This window comes from Vigna angularis, chromosome 3 (genome assembly GCF_016808095.1).
Source record: "Vigna angularis cultivar LongXiaoDou No.4 chromosome 3, ASM1680809v1, whole genome shotgun sequence".
NCBI classification, from domain to species: Eukaryota; Viridiplantae; Streptophyta; class Magnoliopsida; order Fabales; family Fabaceae; genus Vigna; species Vigna angularis.
The window spans coordinates 17340627-17363424 of record NC_068972.1 but is presented as its reverse complement, the minus strand read 5'-3'; the positions used below and the strand labels follow the sequence as shown (position 1 = coordinate 17363424).

Genomic DNA, 22798 nt, shown 5'->3' with positions numbered 1-22798 from the left:
CAAAAGAGCGAATACCGTAGATAATGTTTTTCATGACCAAGAGGGTTATTCAAAGGAATTTTTTTATGTGTATATGTCTTTTTTTATCTAAGTATATGTCCAATTACTGTTTGATGAGTTTACTATGGGTGTGCAGCACATTTTGAATGTACCCATCAAACTTCATCTGAATAGTTAAAGTTATCTCGAAGCATTTATGCGTATAAATAATGGTATCATGACATACTTTTACATTCATTTGACACAAAGTATGAGCGTAAAATGGTCATAAAAGTGTAGAGTTTTGTATTTTTTCAGGAAAGAAGAGAGTAAAAAGTAAATAAGGGTAGTGCCAAATGAATGTAAAAAATTCAGATGTGTTAATCATTTTCCTATGCCTATTTGTGAAACCTTAGCTCTAAACTCTACATCTCAATGTTTTTTGCATTTTTATAGCACACAACCTCGACATCCAGTTACATGACCTTCTTTAGTCAGTTAGTATGGGACAAGCTTACTAGGTTCTTAATTTGAATCATTCAAGAACTTTTAAAAATGGTTTCTTCTAGGTCACGGTGATTGACAATGGTCTATCTCATTTTTACTATGAGAATAATAATTCTAGATTTCCTTTTTATTAGACTAACTTTCCTTTTTATTAGACTGAAAATCTAACTAGGTATTAGGAATGGCTGAGAAAAGACATGACTAATTAGAATAAAAAAATTTTCAAACTACTGAATGAACTTCCCCTTCGGCTTCCTATTAGCGAGATTGTTAAGATATACTTATCTTCCAACCCTTGAATGATATGTATGGTAAGTAAACATTTTCAAGTTCATGATAGATTGGTATTCAACTAATCTAACTATGTTTCATCCTTTGCAAGAGTGATGGCTTATCACACACAAAAGGTTTGGATGGGTGATTTCTTTTATAACTTGACGAATAAGATATTACTGGCGACAAGCAAGGAGAAGGTCATTCGTTCCTATGATAAATGGGTTGATTGTGGATATCCTCCCTCCTCGTGTTATTGCTTATAAGAAGATTTAGCCTTCAAAGATCCGAAGGAGGAGGACAAGAAGAAGTTACAGACTAAACTGAACCTGCCTGAGGGAAGTTCTAGTTATAATGCTGATAACTATAGGGCATTAATTGGTCCTTAATTGAGTATGAAACAATGCCTTCAGTTCAATTTTAATGATGACCAATGCGATTGGTCGAAGATAGTGATACAAAGGTCTTGATAAAGGCATATCTCGAACTTCATAGTCGATCTCTCATGACCACATGATCACCAAGTTGTTAAAGAAGGAGATTAAGGATGAAGGGAAGACAAAAATGGTCAATGAATTTGTGGTCTTGAAGAAAAATGTGTCGTTGACAAGGAGGGCCTAGAAAAGGAGTACGAGGTTATGAAGGCAAAAAAGGTTGAACTGGAAAAAAATTATTAGAGTTAGAAAAATTGTTGCCTTGAATCAAAGAAGAAGGGTAAGGACAAGGAGAAGGAATTGAATGTGACATTGGCTAAGGAAAAGAGGGAACGAGAAAATGTTGAGGTTGAATTTTTCAATTACTGGAAGCTTGTTCTTTCTGAACATAATAATGATTTTAGTAGGGCTTTAAGGAGTTTCTCTTCAAGATATCGATAAGGGATGAGTGTTTTGAAGTGAAGTGAATAAAGACATAAGATTAGATGTGCACTTATGGATGTCAATGAGATTATCGAAGCAGATGCAAATGTCACCCTTGAGGATGCCGACAACGGACTCGTAGGGATACTCAAGTGCATTCCCCTACAGCGACCAAAATGCCCTCACCTTCTACTATACAAGAATCTTTTCCTACTGTTAAACATCATGGTGCTAGTGCCAAAACTTAAGTCAATGAAGAAAAGAACCGAAGACTATAGGATAAGATGACAATATTTGTTGTTATATATTGTTTTGTATTTTTTTTTGTAAAGGCCAAAATACATTTAGGCCAAGACTTGTATAATTATGAGCTAGTTCATGGAAACTTTTTGCCTTCAATAATCATCTATTTGTTGCTTTTTATAACTTGTACATTATTCCAAACTTTGTGCAAATGTCGAGATTAACATATCTAGGACTAAGTATAATGTAATTGGAGTGATTTTAATCACAATGAACATGGTAGTAACTTTAAGTAATTTAGATTTGTATTATTCTTTATTCAATCAAGGTCAACATATACGTCGACAAAGGACTTTGAGATTTTTCTAAAATACTGGAATGGTAGTCAACAAAAAATTATTGAAGTGTTTTTCATCCTACACCGATTAGGTTGTTGGTAGGAAACTAAAGATTAAGTTCAACCAAGACTGATTAGGTTGCTAACAAGGAACAAGTGTTTCGTTAAAACATTCTTGATAGAAAACTCTCTTTTAAGAAAAAAAGACCAATTAAAAATAGTACATTATAGATTACAAGCATTAGTTAAAATATAATTTCAAATGGATTACATTCCAAGTATCAGGTATAGGATGTCTCAACAAGTATTCCTTGTTGGCATCTTCAACTATTCTGAATGGTCCTTCCCAGTTCACAAAGAACTTCTTAGCGTTGCTACCCATGCACCATAACAAGTCTCCCTTTTGGAAAAATCTCGACTTCAAGTTAGAGTTGTATTTCCTAGATTCTCTCAGCTTTCTCATATTTGAGGTTTTTCCCTCATTTTAGTGAGCAAGTCGAGATCAATATGAAAGACAATCATCATTATGGTCTTCATTGTATTCTTGTTACCGAGATGATGGTTCATCTATCCCCATAGGTATTACAACATTCGTGCTATATACCAAGCTTAAGAGCATTTCCTTAGTAGAAGATTATAAAGTACACTAATAAGCCCATAACATTTCCAAAAGATGTTGTGGTCATCTATCTTTAGCCAAGTCTAGCCTCTTCCTCAATTGCATTAAGATAACCTCTTTTGTGGCTTCAACTTGCCCATTGGACTAGAGATACTCTAGAGATCTTGTGACATATTTGATGTCAAGGTTGGTATAGAACTCAGCCAAACTTTTATCAATAAACTACTTTCCATTATCGATGATGATAGTATGCGACACATACTGACACACTATGTTCTTCCAAACAAACCATTGGAAATAATAGAGTTTTGAAATAGTTAAATTAGGGATGTAAATAGTAGAACAAATAATATTTTTTTTTTGTTTTACATGTAAAAAATAAATTTTATTCACCGAGAAAAAAATTGGGTATTAACAATATATAAAACCAATAAGCATGAAAGAAATTTACAATAGATTTAAGGGTCAAGTAAAGGTAAATAATAAAAGATTTATAAGAAGAGATACAAAATCTTAAACAAAATATACAAATATTAGAAGAAAATTATATATCTTTAGAATATAGATTATTAGAATGAGAAGGAAAAGATATTATAAGAAATCAAAATGATAAAAAAAGAGAAAAAAAGAAATTGAAAGCACATCTAATAATAGTTATATTAATCTATTAAATTTGATAATCACTCATAAATGGCATGTTGAAGTAAATTAGTTGTAAAAGAAGAAATATTTAAAACAATAGCTTTAATGAATTCAGAAGCATATGTGAACAGTATTCAAGAAGGATTAATTCCAACACAATACTATGAAAATACGGTAGAAAAAATAACTAGTGCAAACGATCAAAAATGCATATACAAAGTTATCTAATGTAAAAATAAAGTTTGTTATGATACTTCTTTTGTATTAATTACTCCCATGATATTAAAAATCTCATTCTTAACCTTATTATAAAGGTATCTGAATCTGGATTAACAACGAATACTTGGAAAAATAAAATTGCTTTGAATTTATTAAACCATGTAGAACAAGAGAGTTAAACCTTTTAAAAAGAATCATCAATAAAATAAATAAACTCCCAATGCAATAAAAAGATTATATTAAAATTTAACAAAATAGATTTTCTTTGGACGCCACCATTCCTGAAGACTTACCTGTTGTATACCACGCGAGTTTCATACACAACAAAAGCTCTTCATAATCATTACAATTTTTTTAAAATTAACATGCAATTAGTTAGATGTTCACTAATTAGAATGTAAAATCGAAATTAATTATCAAAAGCATTTTTAAATCCAGCAAAATAAACAGCGGCAAAATGAAAGATGACATACCTCAGCGCAACTAGAAACCCAGCTTCGACATCATCGTTTGAGGAGCGGTAAAGAGAGAAATCCGAATCGGAAGTGGAATGCAAGAAAGCAAGTTCTGCTTACGAAATGAAAGATAATAAAGAAAAGGGAAATGGCAAGTTTGTGCGTGAATCTAACGCAGAAGAGAGGAACGAGGTTATGAAGAAATTCCGTTAGATTCACGCACAAACGTGTAATTTGCCTCTGCACTCTCTCTTATCTCATATAGACATGAAAAGGCAGAAATAGTATCTGTATTTGAATGGGAGTGAGAAGGAGCCACTTACACCTAGAAGCTTCTAGCGGCTCTCACGCCACAAATAATTAGGGCCGTTGGATCTTATCAAATCCTCAATTTTTTTAAACCGTTCTGCAAAATGAAATTACACGGATATATATTTTGCACACCAAGACCGCTTCGTAATAAATAAACTTATTACCTTTTTTTATTTGTATTTTTCATTTTATCTATAAATAATTCTTTTTAAAATTACGATAAATAATTTACCAAGTGTTAAAATTTGTCATTCAAAAAAGGAAAAAAATTGTTAAAGAAATTTACTGTCATGATGGAACGCATGTGTTGTTAACGGTAACTTAAAGCTGGACTGCTCTACATTGACGGGACAGAACACTGATGATGGGCCATGTTGCTACTGCGCGGGTGCAGTCCAATTAAGTATTAATTACTTTTTTTTTTATCACGCCTTTACGAATATTTTGAATAAAAATACTTAGATAATATCTCGCAAAATAGTAAAATATTTTACGGGTTTGTTCTTTTGAAATGATTTGAGGGAGATGATATGGAGAAGATGATTTGAATGAATTTGAGTAGATTTGAGGGTAATTTTTTTGTTATTTTTTTGAATGGATTTGTGGATAATTGAAAGTGGATTTAGAAGTAAAGTTTGTGAGGATTAGTGTACGATTTGATTGATGTGACAGATTTAAAAAATTGGTTTAATTGATAGAAATTAAAGATTACTAAAATGTCTCTAGTAATATAAAATGTTATTTGTTAATGTTATATTTAATTGTAAAAATGTTTATAAAGAGTAAAAAGTTAAAAATAATAATTAAAATTAATTTTTTAAAAGTAAAAAAATTATAATTTAGTAAAATGAATTTATTAAAAAATTATAATTTTTAGAAGTAAAATGAATTTAATAAAAAAATTATAATACTTAGAAGTAATTTGCAAACAACATCTATTAAAACATCAATTTTCAATTTTTGGAACTGCTTATCAATTATAATAATTAGTTTTAATTATAACATCAATTTTCAATTTTTGGAACTGTTCATCAATTATAATAATTAGTTTTAATTATATAGAAAAGTATTTAAATGAATTGATTTCATTTGATTATTGTGGATGCTATTCCTTTTGTTTTAAAGAGACGTGTTAAAAAAAACATTTCTTGTGATTTTGTTTCAATAGATAATTTGAAATCACATGTTTTATTTTATATTTCTTTTAAAATTAAATTAACATTACAATACCAAAATGATTTATTTAAATCTATAATTATTTATTTTATAAGAAAAGATAATAGTTTTAGAAGTTTGAAGAAGCAAGGGAAGAAAAGAGAAGCTACTCCACGGTGCCATCTAAACAACAACCACCGTCCATGACTTCCAGTTGCTCCTGTGATCTTTATTCAACCAAAGCAGCATGCCGTGTAACCGGTTACACCTTTGCGTAACCGATTACACATGTGTGAGGACAACTTCAGTCCTTCGTAACCGATTACAAATTTCTTGTAATCGGTTACGCCATCCTCCCGTGCATTGTCTTCTTCGGCTCTGAATTCATGGAATCAGCTGTGTCTTCATTCCAGTGCTTCTTCATGCCATGAACAAACCAGGATTGGAATTTAGGTAATAACTGAAGGGCACATTTGACTTTTCCGTAACAATCCGCGCAAATCTCTTCATTCATGCGAGTGACGAAATTGGACTCCATCTCGCAAATCCATCCTGCCTCATCCCTTGTTATCAGCTCAAGCGAACAGCACAGGTTAATTCAATCTTCGCTCGCAAATCCGCATGACCAGTAAAATCTATTCATGCGAACACAGCCTTAGGATTCTGTTTTATTCAATAATTTCCAATGTATTAGACAGACTTTGTTGAAGAATACCTATTTTAAATTTAGATAATGATATTTTGAAAATATTTTTTAATAACATCTTAATAATATCTCAAATATCATTTATGTTGTTTGTGATTGATTCAAAATTATTTTATAATTAATAATAATAATAACATTAACATAAAACCAATCACACAGAATGACACGTGTTAAAATGTTGTCAAAAAATTATTATTAAAGTATTATTATCTTTAAATTTAATTTACAAAACTTAAGCGTGAGATTAACTTGTTCTTAAAAGAAAAAGGTAAAATAAAACTGTTTTGAAAAACAGTTTTTAAAAAATAAAAATAAAAAGAGAACCAAATATGCCCAGATGTATCGTAGTTGAAAACGAAAACGTTAAGCTTAGGCAGTTCTGGGTAGTCGGGTTGGTTTCTTTTCCGCCTTAACCAAAATAATTCCAAAACTAATCTTAATTTAATTGAGGCCATTTTTTCCTGCACTTTCAAAATTTCAATATATATAATTTTATAATTTTTTATATTTCAGAATATATTATTTATAATTTTTTATATTTTGAATTATATATTCTAAAATACAAAATAAAAAATATATTTTAAATTGCATAATATATTTTGAATTGTATTCTTGTAAATATATTTTTTTATCCAAAATTCAAATGAATGTATTTTGATTATGTATTCTGGAATATAATATAAAAAAGTATTCCAAATTACACAATGAAAAATAAAAGAATTTATGGGGATGCAGGAAGTTTATAGTTTATGGAGGTTTAGGAAAAGTAGTGCCTTTAATTCACTTTGTTTGTGAGATTTAGCAGGTGTAATTAGGTTTAGAGTTTTCTTCTTGGGCCTCTATTGTATTACTGTATAAATATTGGCTTTATTTCTTGCAGATCCATAATTTCTAACTGCCCTCCCTTGTAAAAGTGATTTTGTCCGTTTCCAAAATCTCTTGGAACAAACTTTCCAAAATTTCTGGAAGAGGCTTTCGAAATACGTGAAATGCATTCTGAAATTAGCTTTGCATAGTAAAATGTCTTGAACAGGCTTTTCCTATATACTATCTTCTAGAACCGGATTTCTAAAACGAGCTTTCTAGAGAGTCAAGTATTTTTTATTTTCAGAACAAGCTCTCTTTTTCTTTTGTTCCTCTCAAGAGTTCAATGGAAGCACAACAGCAATGATGCAGCAGCAGTGGCTTGACTCAGTAAAGAGGGTATTTTAATCTTTTAATATTTGTATAGGGTGCAGTTAATAATAATGAGGTGTGGAAAGAGGAAACCGAAATTTTTCAATAAATGTTCTTGTAACGAATTTTAGAGGGCTACTCGTGCACCTCTCCACCTTTATTTTTTTATCAGTCGCATTCCAAAAATATCATTTTTCAACGAATTTTGAAATCGATTAAAGTCTTAAAAAAATTCAAAAGAATTTCAGAATCTATTAAAGGATTTTCTGAAAATTTTAACAAATTTCGAAATTCGTTAAAATCTTGAAAAATTCTTCAACAAATATTGAAATATATTGAAAGATTTTTTTTTAACGGATTTCAAAATTTGTTGAAAAAAAAAATGTGAGTGTAGGATTTTTTGAAAGACAGTTTTAAAATTTTTAAAAAATATGAGATTTAGGAAGAAATGTAAAATGGTGTAAGGAGTAACCTTCCAAATTTTATTAAAGAAAATATTTAAAAATAATGGTATTGGTCGATGGGCCTTCGATGGAGTGTGTACAAAGTGTGGATGGGCTTGGGCCTGGTGATACCTTTGTTATGGAAAAAAAGAATAAAGGGAAAGAGGTGGAAGAAAAAGATGATTGTTTGATATTGAAGGAGAGAAAATGATGGAGATAGAGGGAGAGAGAGGGTTAAGAAATGGAGCAGGAAGTATTGATTTAGCAGGTAGGAGCTCACTTATAGGTGGTAGTTGTGATTTGTGATTGATATTAGATTATATATGTTAAGATTTGTATTTTCAAAGCATGGGCATTTGTGGTAAGAATTGGTAGGTCCATAGGCCCACCTAAAAGTGATTTTTCCAAAAGGGAAATGTAAAATATAATTAAATTGTTAATTATTATTTTTGAAGTGAGAAGTGTTGGGTGGTGAGGTGAATAAAACTGAATGTATTGACTTAACAAATTTAGGTGTTGACAAGATCACATGATCACTCTTTCTCATGATCCCTGTTTCTTTTATCTAATCTTTATCACTAAAAGCCATGGATTTGGAACATTTCCAAGCCACTATGCATCTCAAGTGGGACTCACAAAACCATTATGACAACTTTAATGCCCATAGATAATAATAATAATAAAGATAATAATAATAATAATATAATGTATCAAACCAATCAAATTGCAAGGTCATTTCATCACCAAGGAAAAAAGGGAAATATTCCCCACACCCATATCATTTACAGTACAACTTATATTAATATTACTATGTCTGCTTATATTAATACTGTCATTATTACTATTATTTATCATTAATTTTCCCAACAAAACATTAATCAACAGAAAATGAAATGACGTGCGATGCGAGTTCATTAATTGTCGTGGATGATGAAGGAATACTCGGACCTTAATTTCCATACTTTTTAAACTTTGAACCAGAGCCACTGTAAGAAATGGAACATACCGTTTTGAATTAGAAATTTCTGCTAAAAAATATTCCCAGATTAACAGAGGTGTCGGTAGGCACCTTTGACCGACGAAATTATTCCAATGTCACTGTTTCGCATATATAAAATACATAAATACAAATAAAAAAGATACCAACAAGATCAAGAAAAAAACACAAATACAAAATATCAAGTAGGTAGTCTTCACAAAGTTCGATTCTTTAACGAGAGGTAAAACGCATTTAGATTTTTTGTTGTTGTTGAAGATAGTTAATTCTATAAAATAAAAATTTGTTTTATGATCCGAAATTGTGAGTATAGATTTGAAAAAAAAAATGATAGGATCTTAATAATGACTTTAAAATGTTTGTTAATTGGAATGAATTTTTTTGTTGTTTACGAAATCTATTTGTAAAAGATTTCTTAAGATTTTAAAAGATCACGAACATGAACTTATGTTGACATTGAAATAGTATTTATCTCAAAATAATTATATATAATAACAGTGTAAATAATAATGACAGAATAATAACTTATCATAAATAATATTCATACTAACAAACTCTTGATATTAGTTATAATATATAAATATTATACTAATAACAAGTTTGGATTGTTTCCTGATAAAAATATTGAATAAATCTTAATGGATGATATTTTTTAATAAAATTATTAAACCGATAGAAACACAAGACCTAGCCGAAAGAAGAAACTGAAGGGTGTGAACGTGTTGATAGGATATTGAAGACGTGTAATGAAGAAAAAGAAGATAATTAGTGATAATAGTTTTAAAGTGTTATGGATGTTTGTCTCTTATACTTTGACTGAGCAAGGTGTTACTCTTTGGCAAGCAAAACATATTATATATATATATATATATCCTTGAGAGGGGGTTGAATTTGAATGCTGAGATGAAAGGCAGTGCTAATAAACTTTTTTATTTAATTTTAATTTTGACTTGACTCCATGTGGAGGGAGCACGTTGAGGGTCTGAAAGCTGTTTAAAATGTTTGTTTGTTAGTAAAGAAAAAGGAAAGAAATTGGAAGGGGAAGCTTCATGGGCAGTGAGGAGTAGGATTTAGCTAAATGCCGGAGCTTCTCTTGCCTTAAATTATGTCAATCTTCTAGAAAGTGTTGTTCCCACAGATTGAGAGGGAAAAGAATAAAGATTTGGTTGATTAGTTTTTAAATTGGGTGATGAAAAAGGATAAGTTGAGCACTCAGAGGGTGATTTGTGAGGAAAAGTAACGGTTAGGTGGGGTAAGAAATCTTATATCAAATATACATCAATCATCACCCTTTCAGCAACCACTAATACCATCAATTAACCATTTTTATTTTTCAGCTCAATAATGGACCTCTTCTAACTTATCACCACACCAACCAAAGGTACGGCTTCCACACCCTATCCTTTTTTCTAATATTCTATTTCTTTTCATTTCTTTTTATAAAGAAATTTTTTATAAAGTACTACCTACCCAACACCAACAACAAAACCTCTTCTCACCCCTATTCTCAAATATTTTTCCTTTTAATATATACCTTAATAAAAAACACATTAAACCTCACATGCAACTGAGAAGAAGAAACGATATATAAAAAAGAGGCACCTTAAAGAAGAAGGATTAGGTTTTACGATGCGAGGTGGATGTGGCATGCAATAACAGCGTTGCATTGGCAAGAGAATAATGAAGAATAAAATAAAAAAGTGGGAAATATTTATAGAAAAATAGAAATTTAGGCTTGAAAATGGGATAAGTAGCGTGGACCAGTGACAGTGGTCAATTCTAGGGTTGGGGGACCTGCTACTGCTACTGTTGCTGCTGCATATTGGGCTTGTAAGAGAAGACGGTGACGTATGGCGACAAGACAAAATTAGTTTTTATTATTTTATTTCTATGTTTTGTCCCTACATTGAGCTCCCCAAAACGTATCCCACGAGCAACCAACCCCAATCAAACACAGTCCCAGATTGATACTTGTATGTGCAAAACCAATGATTTACCTATTATTTTATCTAAACATCCCTCAATCACCGTAACACTCAAAATTTGGAAATGAAAAACCCCGCCCCAGAAACAAGCTCCATCAAATTCCAAACTAATCATAATTTTTAAACAGTAATGTACCCTGTTTTTTCTATATTATACAGGGAGTGTTCGAAGAAAAAACTACATTATCTTCACCAGTTTATTATTTCTAACTTGCATGACCGATTTATTATTTCTTCTACAAGTAAACTCATAGGTAATAATAATTCCTCTTTTATTATGATTAATCAATATAATCTGTTCCAATAAATTATGATTTTCTACAAACATGATATTCCTTTTATGTATTTAATTAGTACATTTTATATAGAGTTGTCTTAAGTCTACTAATGTCTTCTTTTAATTAATCAGAGTGCGTTAAGAGTTGTCATAAGTCTAATTGTCAATCTTATAGGACATGTATAATCTCAAGTTTTACTTTATGACATGCATGTATCACTTTATCATTTTGATTGAATGTTAAAATAATTTAAATATAAAAAAATGATCGATGTAAGTATTTTGTCAAATAGAAGATACAATATTGTACTGTCTTATTTTATATTTAATATAATATAAATATGTTTAGTCAATAGGTACATACAAATAAATTAATTTGGTATCAAATAAAAACATATAAATGTTTATTTTATTCAAAAAGTCACATCAAATGATTTCTTGAAAAAAGAACAAAAGTTTTTGTTCAAAAATCACTAATGTTGTGTTTGCATTAGCTGATAACATTGTTGAAGAAGAATAGTGATAAATTTATCAAAAATTAATTACTGTAGCAATTGAATTTCCTTTTGAATTCTTCTTTGTGTGAGATTATGATTCTGCCACTCTGGATATTCTAAGATTTCATAGCATCATTCATTTATGTGGTCACTCTTATTACACTGAGTACACTTATAGTTACCTTTTTTAGAACCTCTTGATTACTCTGCTTGCATCCTCAATCTTTCAATTCATGACTTCTAATATGACTTCATATTATTAAAGTCCTTAACAAATATTTTGTCACGATGGTCTAAATCCCTACAATTTTCAACCAGCTCTCCAAAATATTCCATTAAGATTCTATTATTTTGTTTTGTAGTGAATATCCTTTGATTTAGAACAAACACTTGTAGCTTAAGACAGTGGGCAAGCAAAGATACATTTTCACAATTTTTGGCTTCATGGACATCAGCAACCATATTTTTGTATCTAGCGTACCATTTTTCACATCTCTCGTCTTCTTCTATCGAAGGTTTTACCTTTTCGTGGATGTTGAACAATTTTCTTCTCTTTTTAATGCGTATTTATCTTAGTTGTTAATTACCATATATATTATTGTAAAATTTTACAATTTTGCTAATAAAATATCTTCATCCCAACACAGAACACATAGTTAGTCTATTTTTTTTTATAATATTAACTTCGTGATTTTTATATTGATATGCATATGGGAAAAGTGAGAATACATATAACACATATTAAGTTAAGCATAATTAACATATAATTACATGATTTTCTCTTAAGTTACATTGAAGTTAACTAGAAATAGTGCCACTAGATAATAATTCAATTTGTAATATTGAATTATAAAAAATATTAGTCTTATTATCTTTTTGATTTGAGACCAAATGATTATGTGTCTTTAACATACCACCTAATGATCGAGTCAATAAAAATAAAGACATTTATCTTAACATCTTGTTATTAAAGAAAATAATTTATAATTATATAAGTTGTTTTTATCAATCGGAACAAACAACCTAAATCAAAATCTCCAAATATTTAAGAACAAAAATAATTCTTCGGAACAAAAATTAAGAATATCATATATGAAACTTTTAGGTTGACCTATGTGACACAAATCTTTAGTAATTTTTTAAATTCAGTCGTTAGTCATGGTAAAATCTCCATTATTTGATTTTAATATCTACTAAAAGTTTAAATTATATATGTTGTAATCCTTAATTAATTTTTATAATTCTTTAATCATTTCAAAACTTTTAATATCTTTATTTTCTCACTTCATCTCACAAATACAAAAATCTAAAACAGTTTTCTAACTAAAAGAAATTATTTGGTCCTAATATAATAAAAATATTCCCTCCAACTTGCCTATCGACAAAGTAGGACCCATCACCCCTTAAAGACCGGCCACCGTGTATCTTGCTTTGTGTTGCTTTTATCCCAATTTTTCAGTTTTCTACGTAAACAAACCCTTTTGCGTCTATCCAATCCCTTTCATTTTTCTTACCTTTTCAAATTTTCAGTACTTATTTCTATGAGAAATATATAATAAATAGAATCTCACTTAACCCTAGAGCTTATTATTTTAAACCAGTCTGTGGATTGAACCTTAAGTTAAGGTATTCCTTTTTATGTATTTTTTGGCAGTCAAAATTTGTGTACTGCATACGTACATTAATTAATCACGTGGGTGCTATATTTATGTGTTCAAAATTAATTTTTTTGTTTTTTTAAAGATGATGAAAAGGACACTGAATTTATGGAAGAACTACCAAAATATATCCCTTCTGCAAAACTGTCTCTTCAGTACAAAATAATAAAAGAGAAAAGGAGGAGAGAAAGAAGAAACCAAATGATAAAAAAGATTTAGAAAGGTTGTAAAGAGACTGAGGTAAAAAATCTAAGAACAATTGGATGACGTACGTATGTGTTAGGCATGATGTAAAATTTTGATTACTTTACTAATTAGTTAGCTGTGATTGATTAAACTAAAATATTCTTTTACTTAGATAGATTTGTTCAGACAGGCTTTTAAAATTATTAATTTCATTTGTATATAAAAGGTATTTTTTTATTTACTAAATTATGAAAAATATCATGTATATTGTGTTTTAGAAGGACAATAATCGTTGGAAATTCTGGAACTAACTAAGGCTTTTTATTTAGGAAAAAAGTTTGTGAAAAATAACTAAATATGGAAATATACCAAGAATTTTCAATTTTTGTTGAAATCTTGACTAATGTCCCGAAGACGTTAATTATTTTAAAATAGCTCACCAAAAGAAAAGAGCAGAAATGGAGAATTTTTAGCTGGAAATGAATTATATTAACATAAACAACAAACTGACCTAAACAGCATACTAATGTGCTATTGATTCCCTAAAGTAGCACATTATTTTAAAAAATTTAAAACAATGTATAGTGTGTGTTTGTTTTAGATTTGAAAAATGATTTTGTGATAATTTTACAAAAATAATATAAATTGTTATTTTCAATTTATACGGACATAACGAAAACTTTACTCTTTTACTAAAACTTACACAACACTATCTTATTATGTTAGGATATGGAATTACTTTTAACAGTCTATTTGAAGAAAAAATTAAAAAAACTTAATTGTTACTTAAAATCAATTCATGTCTCCCTTTTTTTTTCTGAAAAAGTTTAAGGAGTATAATTGATTCCATTTTTAAAATTTTTTCTCCTAAAATCTATGAAAAAGTTTCTTCCATCATACTTCTTTATATAAAAAATTTGTATGTCCAAGTAAATAATATACACTACGATATTTAGACCAAAACTACCCAACTGTACTGTACACAAATAAATGAATTAATAAGGAAGTTTTTGTAATTTAATTTCATTTTAAAAGTAGAAAAATAAAAATTTTGTACTATTTCCTTGGCTGAAGTTTTTTCGGTGGGTAGAAAAAACTATTTTCTTTCTTCAAAAGTCATACATTCCGAATACTTCTCTGCTAACGTAGGAATGATGTGGTGAAAGATTTATTAATATATTTTATGATAGAGACTTGTATGATTATAATAAATAGGTTTTATTTGGATAATATTTTAATAATAAGTACTTGTAATTAAAAAAAATAGAATAAAAAAATCCTTAAAATTTAATAAATAAGAAAATTTGTAGAATTTTTTTATTTAGTTTCTTTAAAATCAATTTAAGCTATACACAAATATTTGTCCTATATAAAAAACTTATTTTGACTTATAGAAAAGTTAAATCATTCTCTCACATTCTATAAATATTTATAAACAAGTGTTTCCTTACCATTTACAAGTATTGGAAAAGAAAATTTAGAAATAACAAATTGGAACAAAAGATAAAATAATTTATAAAGACAAACTTCGAACGGATAGAGATACCAACGAGTAAAAGTAATTTTTTTACAACAAAATTAACATAAAATAATATTGCTAATTAATTTGTTTTGTTGCTAACATGAGCAACTTAAATTTAGGTTTTATTCATGATAACAAATCTGTACTCCATTTTTTCCTTAACTTTGTTCTTTATTTTTCTTTAAATTATTTATAATTTTATTTTTTTATACAAAGTATGATAATTATTAGCTTTTGTTTAATGTGTCAATTTTAGAAGAATAAAACACAAAAAAAAATTATATTACAAATTAATGATGTACATACCCAATCTAGCAAGAATGCTAAATAAAGCTCATTCAGCTTTACTAGTCTAAAATAGTCTGAAGATATTCTAAGATATATTTGTTGGTGTAAACATTCATGTATTAACAACATATGTGACCAAATTGTAATTGTTTGATTAGGTCATGATATTCTTTAATATCATATATATTTATAGAATATATTGTATATTGGGTAGGTATCACATTATTATTATTATTATTATTATTATTATTATTATTATTATTATTATTATTATGATGCTAATTTTCATATATATAGCATATGTTATTTTGATATTAGTTGATATCATCTAAACCTTGTATGTTTTTATCACATAAGTCATAGGTCCAAAAACTTTATAAATACACAATATTTTATCATGAAATACACCTTTTCAAATTTACTCTTTTTTATTCAAAAGATTCAAACTTTTTTATTTGAGAGAGTCTTTTGTAAATAAATCTTTCATTTTGTTTCAACCTTCAGGAGTATTTATATGAATTTTCAAATTTACTCAAATTTTGTCACATGTTCAAAAGTTCACACTTCGGATCTCGATAAAAATGATCATTAATGTTTAAAATTCATCGTTAAACTAAAAATACCAACATTTTATTGACAATAAAAAATTCATAATTAAATTTTACCAATAGATTGAATTTTTTTTAAAATTTGTCAATAATACCGATAAAAAATAAATATATCGATAAATATTTGTCAATAACTATTGACATATTTTTTTTAATAAAATTCATTCGTAAATAATCAAGCTTGGAATCAAATGTATTATAAGGATAGAATGAAAAAGTAATTTTTTTTATTGTGAAGATAATCAAACTTAAATGAAATTCTCCTCAAATTTATTTGTGATGGTTTTTACCGAGAGGACAAAAAGGCTTGGAAAGTTTTGATGTTACAAAGTATAAAAGTAACCCATATCTTTCACGAAGAGAATTCTCGTATTGATAACCTTGCAAATTTAGAGATCGATAAAAGACAAAACTTCCAATGGTCTGATTTTCTTTTTCTAGTTATTAATCTATAATTTTTCCATAATAGCTGGATTTTGTTAAAAAGGAGTTTGTTTTGTATTTTCTTCCTCATGAGTTTGGTTTTAGTTTTCATATATTTTGTTTTTTTAGTTTTTATTTGAATGGATTAATTGTTTGTGGTGATTTATAATGATTAAACGTTGAATTTTCGGTCTAACTAAGGTGTTATAAATTCACAACAATGTCTGCCAGCAATTTAGAAAGAAAATGAAAATCTTTACATGCTCAGCAAACTATGAGGAAATGTATATTAAAAATTAAGACAAGATTTCCTTTCCGAAACCTTCAAAATTAGAAGTCAAATTTGAATTTCGCATCATAAATCATTCTATACAATAATTATAGAACGAATAGGAAATAGGGAATAGTATAGTAGGGACCATGTGAAGTTAATTAAATTTATAAGGGATGAAGGAAGTTGATTTTTCTGCGGGCATGCATCCAGAAGAATAGGTGACGTACAACAGGGTACATCCCTAACAGATCTTCAACATTCACAGAAGCTATTCATTCCAGAAAACTCCAACAACTTATTTATTGTTACTAAAACGCACTCTAAGTATATGGTACTGTCTCAACAGAGTGATGAGAAACATAATGGAGAAAAATATAAAGGAGCTCTCAGCCTTCAAAACTTTATCATGGTTTTTCTCTATTCCTTCATTTGTAAACATACATTCATGCCCATATCTTCAAAATGAGAGAAGAACAAATTCTAATTATTGAGACGCATGCTGGACAGCAGTCAAGTACTTTCACTCGGAAACCATATGTCAGCATGCTTCTCGTGGTCGTGGCTCACTTAAAACCACACGTGCAACCTTTTTCCATTCTCTTCTCATCACATAATAAAACACTCCCTTCCACATCTTCTTATGCTACTTTTTTTTTTTCTTTTTTCTTATGCAGTTTCTCTCTTCTTTTTTGCTTTCAAACTCTAATCCCCATACAAAAAAAATCAACAATAAAGGATGCAAGAGGTTTTATAGTTTTGCCTGTAAAAAAATTACATCCACCGACAACACATGGGTGTGCTGACTTTCTTAGAGATATTCACACAACTTAAGGTTTGTGGCTCCGAATCCTTTATGTGTGACTTCCTCCGTCAGATATGGTCGGATATGTGAGATTTAGCAACAAAAGTTTTTATGAATATTATTATCTTACACTCAACTATAACCGGATCAGTTTCTTTCCAATTTATACACCAAATCCAAATAAACCAAACCCAAAGCTTCCATCAGCAATGAGGTATATTCTCATTGGAACACTCACTGTGGTACAATTCCCTGTTTAACCATAAACGAATCATATAAGTATATTTCTCTCTCTATATGAATGGATGAACAATAATAATCCCCTGTTTGCTAGTTTTCCTCACTCTACTTCTTTTAACTATTGTCTTTATACACCAAACAAAATACAACATGTAGTAAATAGGGTTGCCCTTTTCATTTACGAGAACTTGCTTTTTTGGGAATTTCAAATGTTGATTTCACAAGAGTCAAGAGGAGGAAATTAGGCTCACTGATTTAATCAATTTATTTAAGGATTTAAGATTAGTTTTGTTTAGCCATGTCGCGCCATCTATTTTTTTATGACTTTTTTCCTAACCTATTCACGAATCCCTGTGCTACGTTGGTTTGTAAGACAAGTTGGCGTAATATCAAAACCCGCTGCAAAAGCTTCACAAAGTGAAAGAAAAAATAATAATGAAAAAGGTAGGTTGAAAAAGAGAAAAAGAAAACTAAAGAATTAAGAAAACGACGATAAACTTTGAAGGATTGATCAGATTTCGTAGATCACTTGCACACGAGTGAACACTATTATTACAATTTGGCATTTTTAGAAACGAGGGAGAGTAAAAAAAAAATCATTTAACGCCGTTAGAATCTAGGAGATGGCGGAACCCCTTTCACACACATCCTAAACCGGTTAAGGGGTCAAATGCTACGTATGAAAGCGTCGACCATGGCATGCATTGATTGCCACCGGCTCAGCGTTGTCCGTACCAGTCCATGACCTACACTTGCCGGTCAAATCTCGCCTTCATTTCTATCTTTGTTCCTTCCACACAGTTTTCACTTTCTTCTAAATCCAAAAGTACTCACAAACTTTCTCTCTCTCTTTCACACACACCTAAGCTATAAACCAGATCAACCCTACCTCTCTCCACTTCTCACTAGTGTTAAGTTCGAGTTTGTGGCGTGTGAGAGATGAAGGATTTGAGCATTTGAGAGATCAACGCGTTTGGTATATGGAGAAGAAGGAGATGGTTGTGAAGACTGAGGATGCGGTTGGGTCCTCTTCCTTCCCTTGTTATAATTCAAACGTTTATCCATTCTCGAACACCTTTGATTTCTCTGAGGTGGAAAAGAGCTCTTTAGGGTTTATGGAGCTACTGGGTGTGCAGGATTACAGTCCTCTGCTTGAGTTGCCTCAACTTTCAACCGTTTCTGTGCCTCATCACTCTACAGTTAAGGCTCCACCTGATAACGGAAAAGAGTGTTCCGAGGTGTTGAACCACCAACCCGCCACTCCGAACTCTTCTTCTATTTCATCTGCATCCAGTGATGCTGTCAATGATGAACAGAATAAGACTCTAGACCAAGTTGAAGAAGATGACGATGAAGAAGAAGAAGGAAAACAAAAGACTAAGAAACAGTGGGTTTTTTCCTATTTATCTCATCACTTTTTCTTTTCTCGGGGATTACTGGAATTTTTTTTTTCTAGTGAAAGGATTACTGATATATATGGTGGATTTTTTTTTTGGTTTTGTGCAAGTATTCAGTGTTTTTTTTATTAAGACTGCGGTATCTTCTCACGGAAGACTACCTTAGTCTAGTATAGCTTTTGTTTTCATTTTTTGTGGTTGTTGGGGCGGGGCGATGAAGCTTTGGCTTTAAAAAGTTAATTTTAGAAATGAATGGTTGATGGGATGTGAAGAACACACAATTTGGGATGGTCTCTCTAGTATAAAGTACGTGTTTTTATATGTTGTTTGGGTTTAATATGTATAGCAAGGGAGAAGGTGTTTGACGATCCAATTAGATAAAGTAACGAGATCATGGGGTACATTTTGTTTTGTTAAGTTATGTTTTGCTTTTGAGATAAAATAAGAATACATGTGATGTGGTTGATGTGAGGAAGGTTCTAAGATTTGATGGTTTCTGGGATCTGGTTCTTATTGGGTTTAGGTTGAAGCCCAAGAAGACAAATCAGAAGAGACAGAGAGAACCAAGATTCGCGTTCATGACGAAAAGCGAGGTCGATCATCTGGAAGATGGGTACAGATGGAGGAAGTACGGTCAAAAGGCCGTGAAAAACAGCCCTTTTCCCAGGTAACATCCGATTTAATTCTCCCGGTAAACTCTAATCTCAAGTCTTACAGTGCCTGCACCTACCTACTTTTCCTTCCTTCCCTACTTTATCTTAATTCGTTTAATTCACTCACAAGTTACACCAAACAAATTAATTAATTAATTAATTAAATAGCCTTAACATTTGGAATATACTATGTGTGGATCACATGTAGGAGTTACTATCGTTGCACCAGTGTTTCATGTAATGTGAAGAAACGCGTGGAACGATCTTTCACTGATCCAAGCGTGGTAGTCACAACCTACGAAGGCCAACACACACATCCAAGCCCAGTTATGCCTCGCTCAGGCGTCCCCGCTGGATACGCTACCAACTTTACTTCAGTTTTTCCACAAGCAGGAAACTACTTATCCCACTATCAGCAGCAGCACCAACAGCAACAACTTATTTTCAACACATTGTCCTCTTTGGGTTTCCCTTACAATGATTCTTCCACTCCAAAGAACGCGGGTTTTACTCAAGAGAGACGGCTTTGTAATCCGGGGACGAATGCATTTCTAAGGGACCATGGACTTCTTCAAGATGTTGTTCCCTCACACATGTTGAAAGAAGAGTAGAGATGATAACTCCATTACTCATGCTTCTATGTGGTTTATTTTTTGCTGACTTTTTCCTATGAGAGTTAGGTGAGAACTCTAGTAATGGTACATGTAATTTTTCTTCCTGACCGATGGTAATATTAGTGATCATGATGATATATATACTTGTAAAACCCAGTTTATAGCTTTTTGCACATAGCCCATCGATCATTACTATGTCTGTATAACAAGATGGATTATGATCTAATGCAGGGACTACTCCTAGTTGTAGTTTATTTTGCTTCGATGTTAATTTTCTTATTATGGTATAGAAAAAACAAACCTCCTCCCAAGAAAAGAAGAGAAAGAAAAGGGAACAAAGCATTCATTGGCGGGTTGGGGTGTGTGGAAATGATAAAAAAGAAATAGGCAAATAGACTTCTGTCTTCTTTTTAATATTCTGATTCTGACTCCTCGTTTTGTCTTGTATTTTTGTTTGTTCTAGTTGAAGGAATGTGCATTGATTTCACAGATGTACAGCAGTGAAGATTGTTAGGTTAAGGTTTTTAAACGGGAACGAACAAGTGGTGTAGAAACTTGGTTTGGCTTGTTTTGTTCCCGGAATCGATCGAAAAGTAATTATAGATAAATGGGTTTTGAAATTAGGAGGATATGGTGGTAAAAGCGTTGTCCCAATATGGAGAGGAGGTTATAAATAGGAAGAGTAATTCAACTACTCTCCGATCCATTTTGAGGTGCGTGAGTTAATGGCTCTCTGTATCCTGCACGCGATGCAATCTATTCACGGATTGAAGAGTGGCGGAGACGGGGGGAATTAAAGAAGAACATAAGCAAAAGGAGAAAAAATTATACAAGCTTAGCATAAGGAGTGTGATATGGTCACTATGATGGAATAGATCTTGATAACGACACATGTTAGCTTTATTTATGAAGGTATCAAAGATAGGTCTCGTGCTTGTTTACAAGTTTTGTTTTATCGAGCAGGTGAGGCTCTCATTGTGAAGAAGAATAATTGAAGTTTTTGATATATAGCCGTTCACGGATAGATAGGCACAGGGTAACATATTGTGAGATGTTACATACGACACGCCACCGTCAAACAAACCACTGGGACCAGCTCTCTCTTTTTCTCTTCTACGCTTTCGTTTTCTTTCTCTTTAACGGCAAATGCCAAATACATTGCATCCAATTCAAATCCTTCACCACGAAGTGGGGAATGATCGGTTACCCTGCTCTCTTCTTCTAAAGCCAAAATTGTCTCTTCATTTCCCTATTTCTTCCATTATTTCGGCCTAGGCCTTGTTGACTTCATTAAACAAATAATATATATTAAACTTTGTTTACAAAGGGAATAAGCCCACGATCCTTTTAGAATCCACAACAACTTCCACCATCAATCATAATTTCAACATGAAAAGCAGCACGAGTTCATGAAACGGATATTTTGGCTCCGTTTATCACATGGTACGCCTTTTATGTCCAATTTCAATGTAGAAAATATTTTTAGAGTTAAAGTTTTAGGAATGCAACGAGCAGACAACGAATCTTAATCGTGTGGTGCCTACAGTAGTAGTGGAGCCACACTTCTTATCTTGCCTCGTAGGCTTAATTTAGTTTCTTATTCCTCTCTCACCCACAAGCAATCCCAAGTACGAATAAAAATCTAAAGATTTCTTTGATTGACAAGCCGAGTATGAACGTGAATCAACAGCAGCAATAACCTGCCCCCACCAAAAAAATGGAAAAGCCTGGCACCGCATCATGAAATTCGAATAGCACGCCTTATTCAGAAAAAATAAAATCTCCATGTTAATTTTTGGTGTGCGTGTGGGAGGGGCCTGTTTTACAATCACCTGAATTATGCTACCTCCACAGGTTTAAACAGTTCTAATTAACATCATTTGAGTGGATCCTTTACTTATCTAGCTATGAATTCAATAAATTACTCACAGTATATCTTTTCAAGTGCATTTCCAAGAATGAAAACAAAAATGCAAAAAGGTTTCTCAATTACAAGATTTAGCTGCTGCAAGTAAATTGAGAAAGTGAGTATATTACGATTACAAAATACTTTAATTTAAATCAACAATGTGTTGTTTTTCTCTTTCTTGCTCTAAACTCTACTTAATTACTTGAGGAGTTAAATCCTAAATAACCAAATAGCAATAGCTTATGATACAAGAAAGGGTGCGCTTGTAGAATACTCGAGTGTACAAGTTGGTTATGTAACGTCCAATTTTTTTTTTATTAGTTTGAATCAATTATCAAGACTCATAGCACTGCAACAGTGTAGTTAAAAGTGAATAACATTTGAATAGTTTTTCTGTCAGACAGAGGCAGATGTTAGGTGTTTTCTTTTGAGCCGTATAAAGAATCTTAGTGACCAGTTTTGATATCAAACAAAAAAAACCATAAGAAACATTAGAAGATAAAATTTGAAGCAATTATATAATTCTCAATGATAATAACTTTCAA

At 30.8% G+C, this 22798-nt stretch overlaps 1 protein-coding gene and 1 long non-coding RNA gene across 2 annotated transcripts; one reads left to right on the top strand and one right to left on the bottom strand.

Annotated features, from left to right (window-relative positions):
- Window positions 1–2142: 2142 nt before the first annotated feature.
- On the bottom strand, window positions 2143–4505 carry LOC128195983 (uncharacterized). Its single transcript, XR_008248000.1, has 2 exons — window positions 4150–4505; window positions 2143–2978 (listed from the first exon to the last, which is right to left on the bottom strand). It is a non-coding gene; the product is annotated as an uncharacterized LOC128195983 (long non-coding RNA).
- A 13975-nt stretch (window positions 4506–18480) lies between these two features.
- Window positions 18481–20598, top strand: LOC108324045 (WRKY transcription factor 23). The gene is made up of 3 exons (XM_017556843.2): window positions 18481–19067; window positions 19601–19744; window positions 19939–20598. Exons 1-3 carry the CDS (start codon window positions 18661–18663, stop codon window positions 20339–20341), a joined length of 954 nt encoding a protein of 317 aa, XP_017412332.1. The 5' UTR covers window positions 18481–18660; the 3' UTR covers window positions 20342–20598.
- Window positions 20599–22798: the final 2200 nt, after the last annotated feature.

What these genes read in the sequence shown, in the direction of transcription:
- LOC108324045 (XM_017556843.2), top strand. Translation starts at nt 18,661, where the DNA reads ATGGAGAAGAAGGAGATGGTTGTGAAGACTGAGGATGCGGTTGGGTCC. An exon ending in AAACAAAAGACTAAGAAACA is followed by an intron (nt 19,068 to 19,600) that starts GTGGGTTTTTTC and finishes TATTGGGTTTAG; the next exon opens with GTTGAAGCCCAAGAAGACAA. An exon ending in AAAAACAGCCCTTTTCCCAG is followed by an intron (nt 19,745 to 19,938) that starts GTAACATCCGAT and finishes GATCACATGTAG; the next exon opens with GAGTTACTATCGTTGCACCA.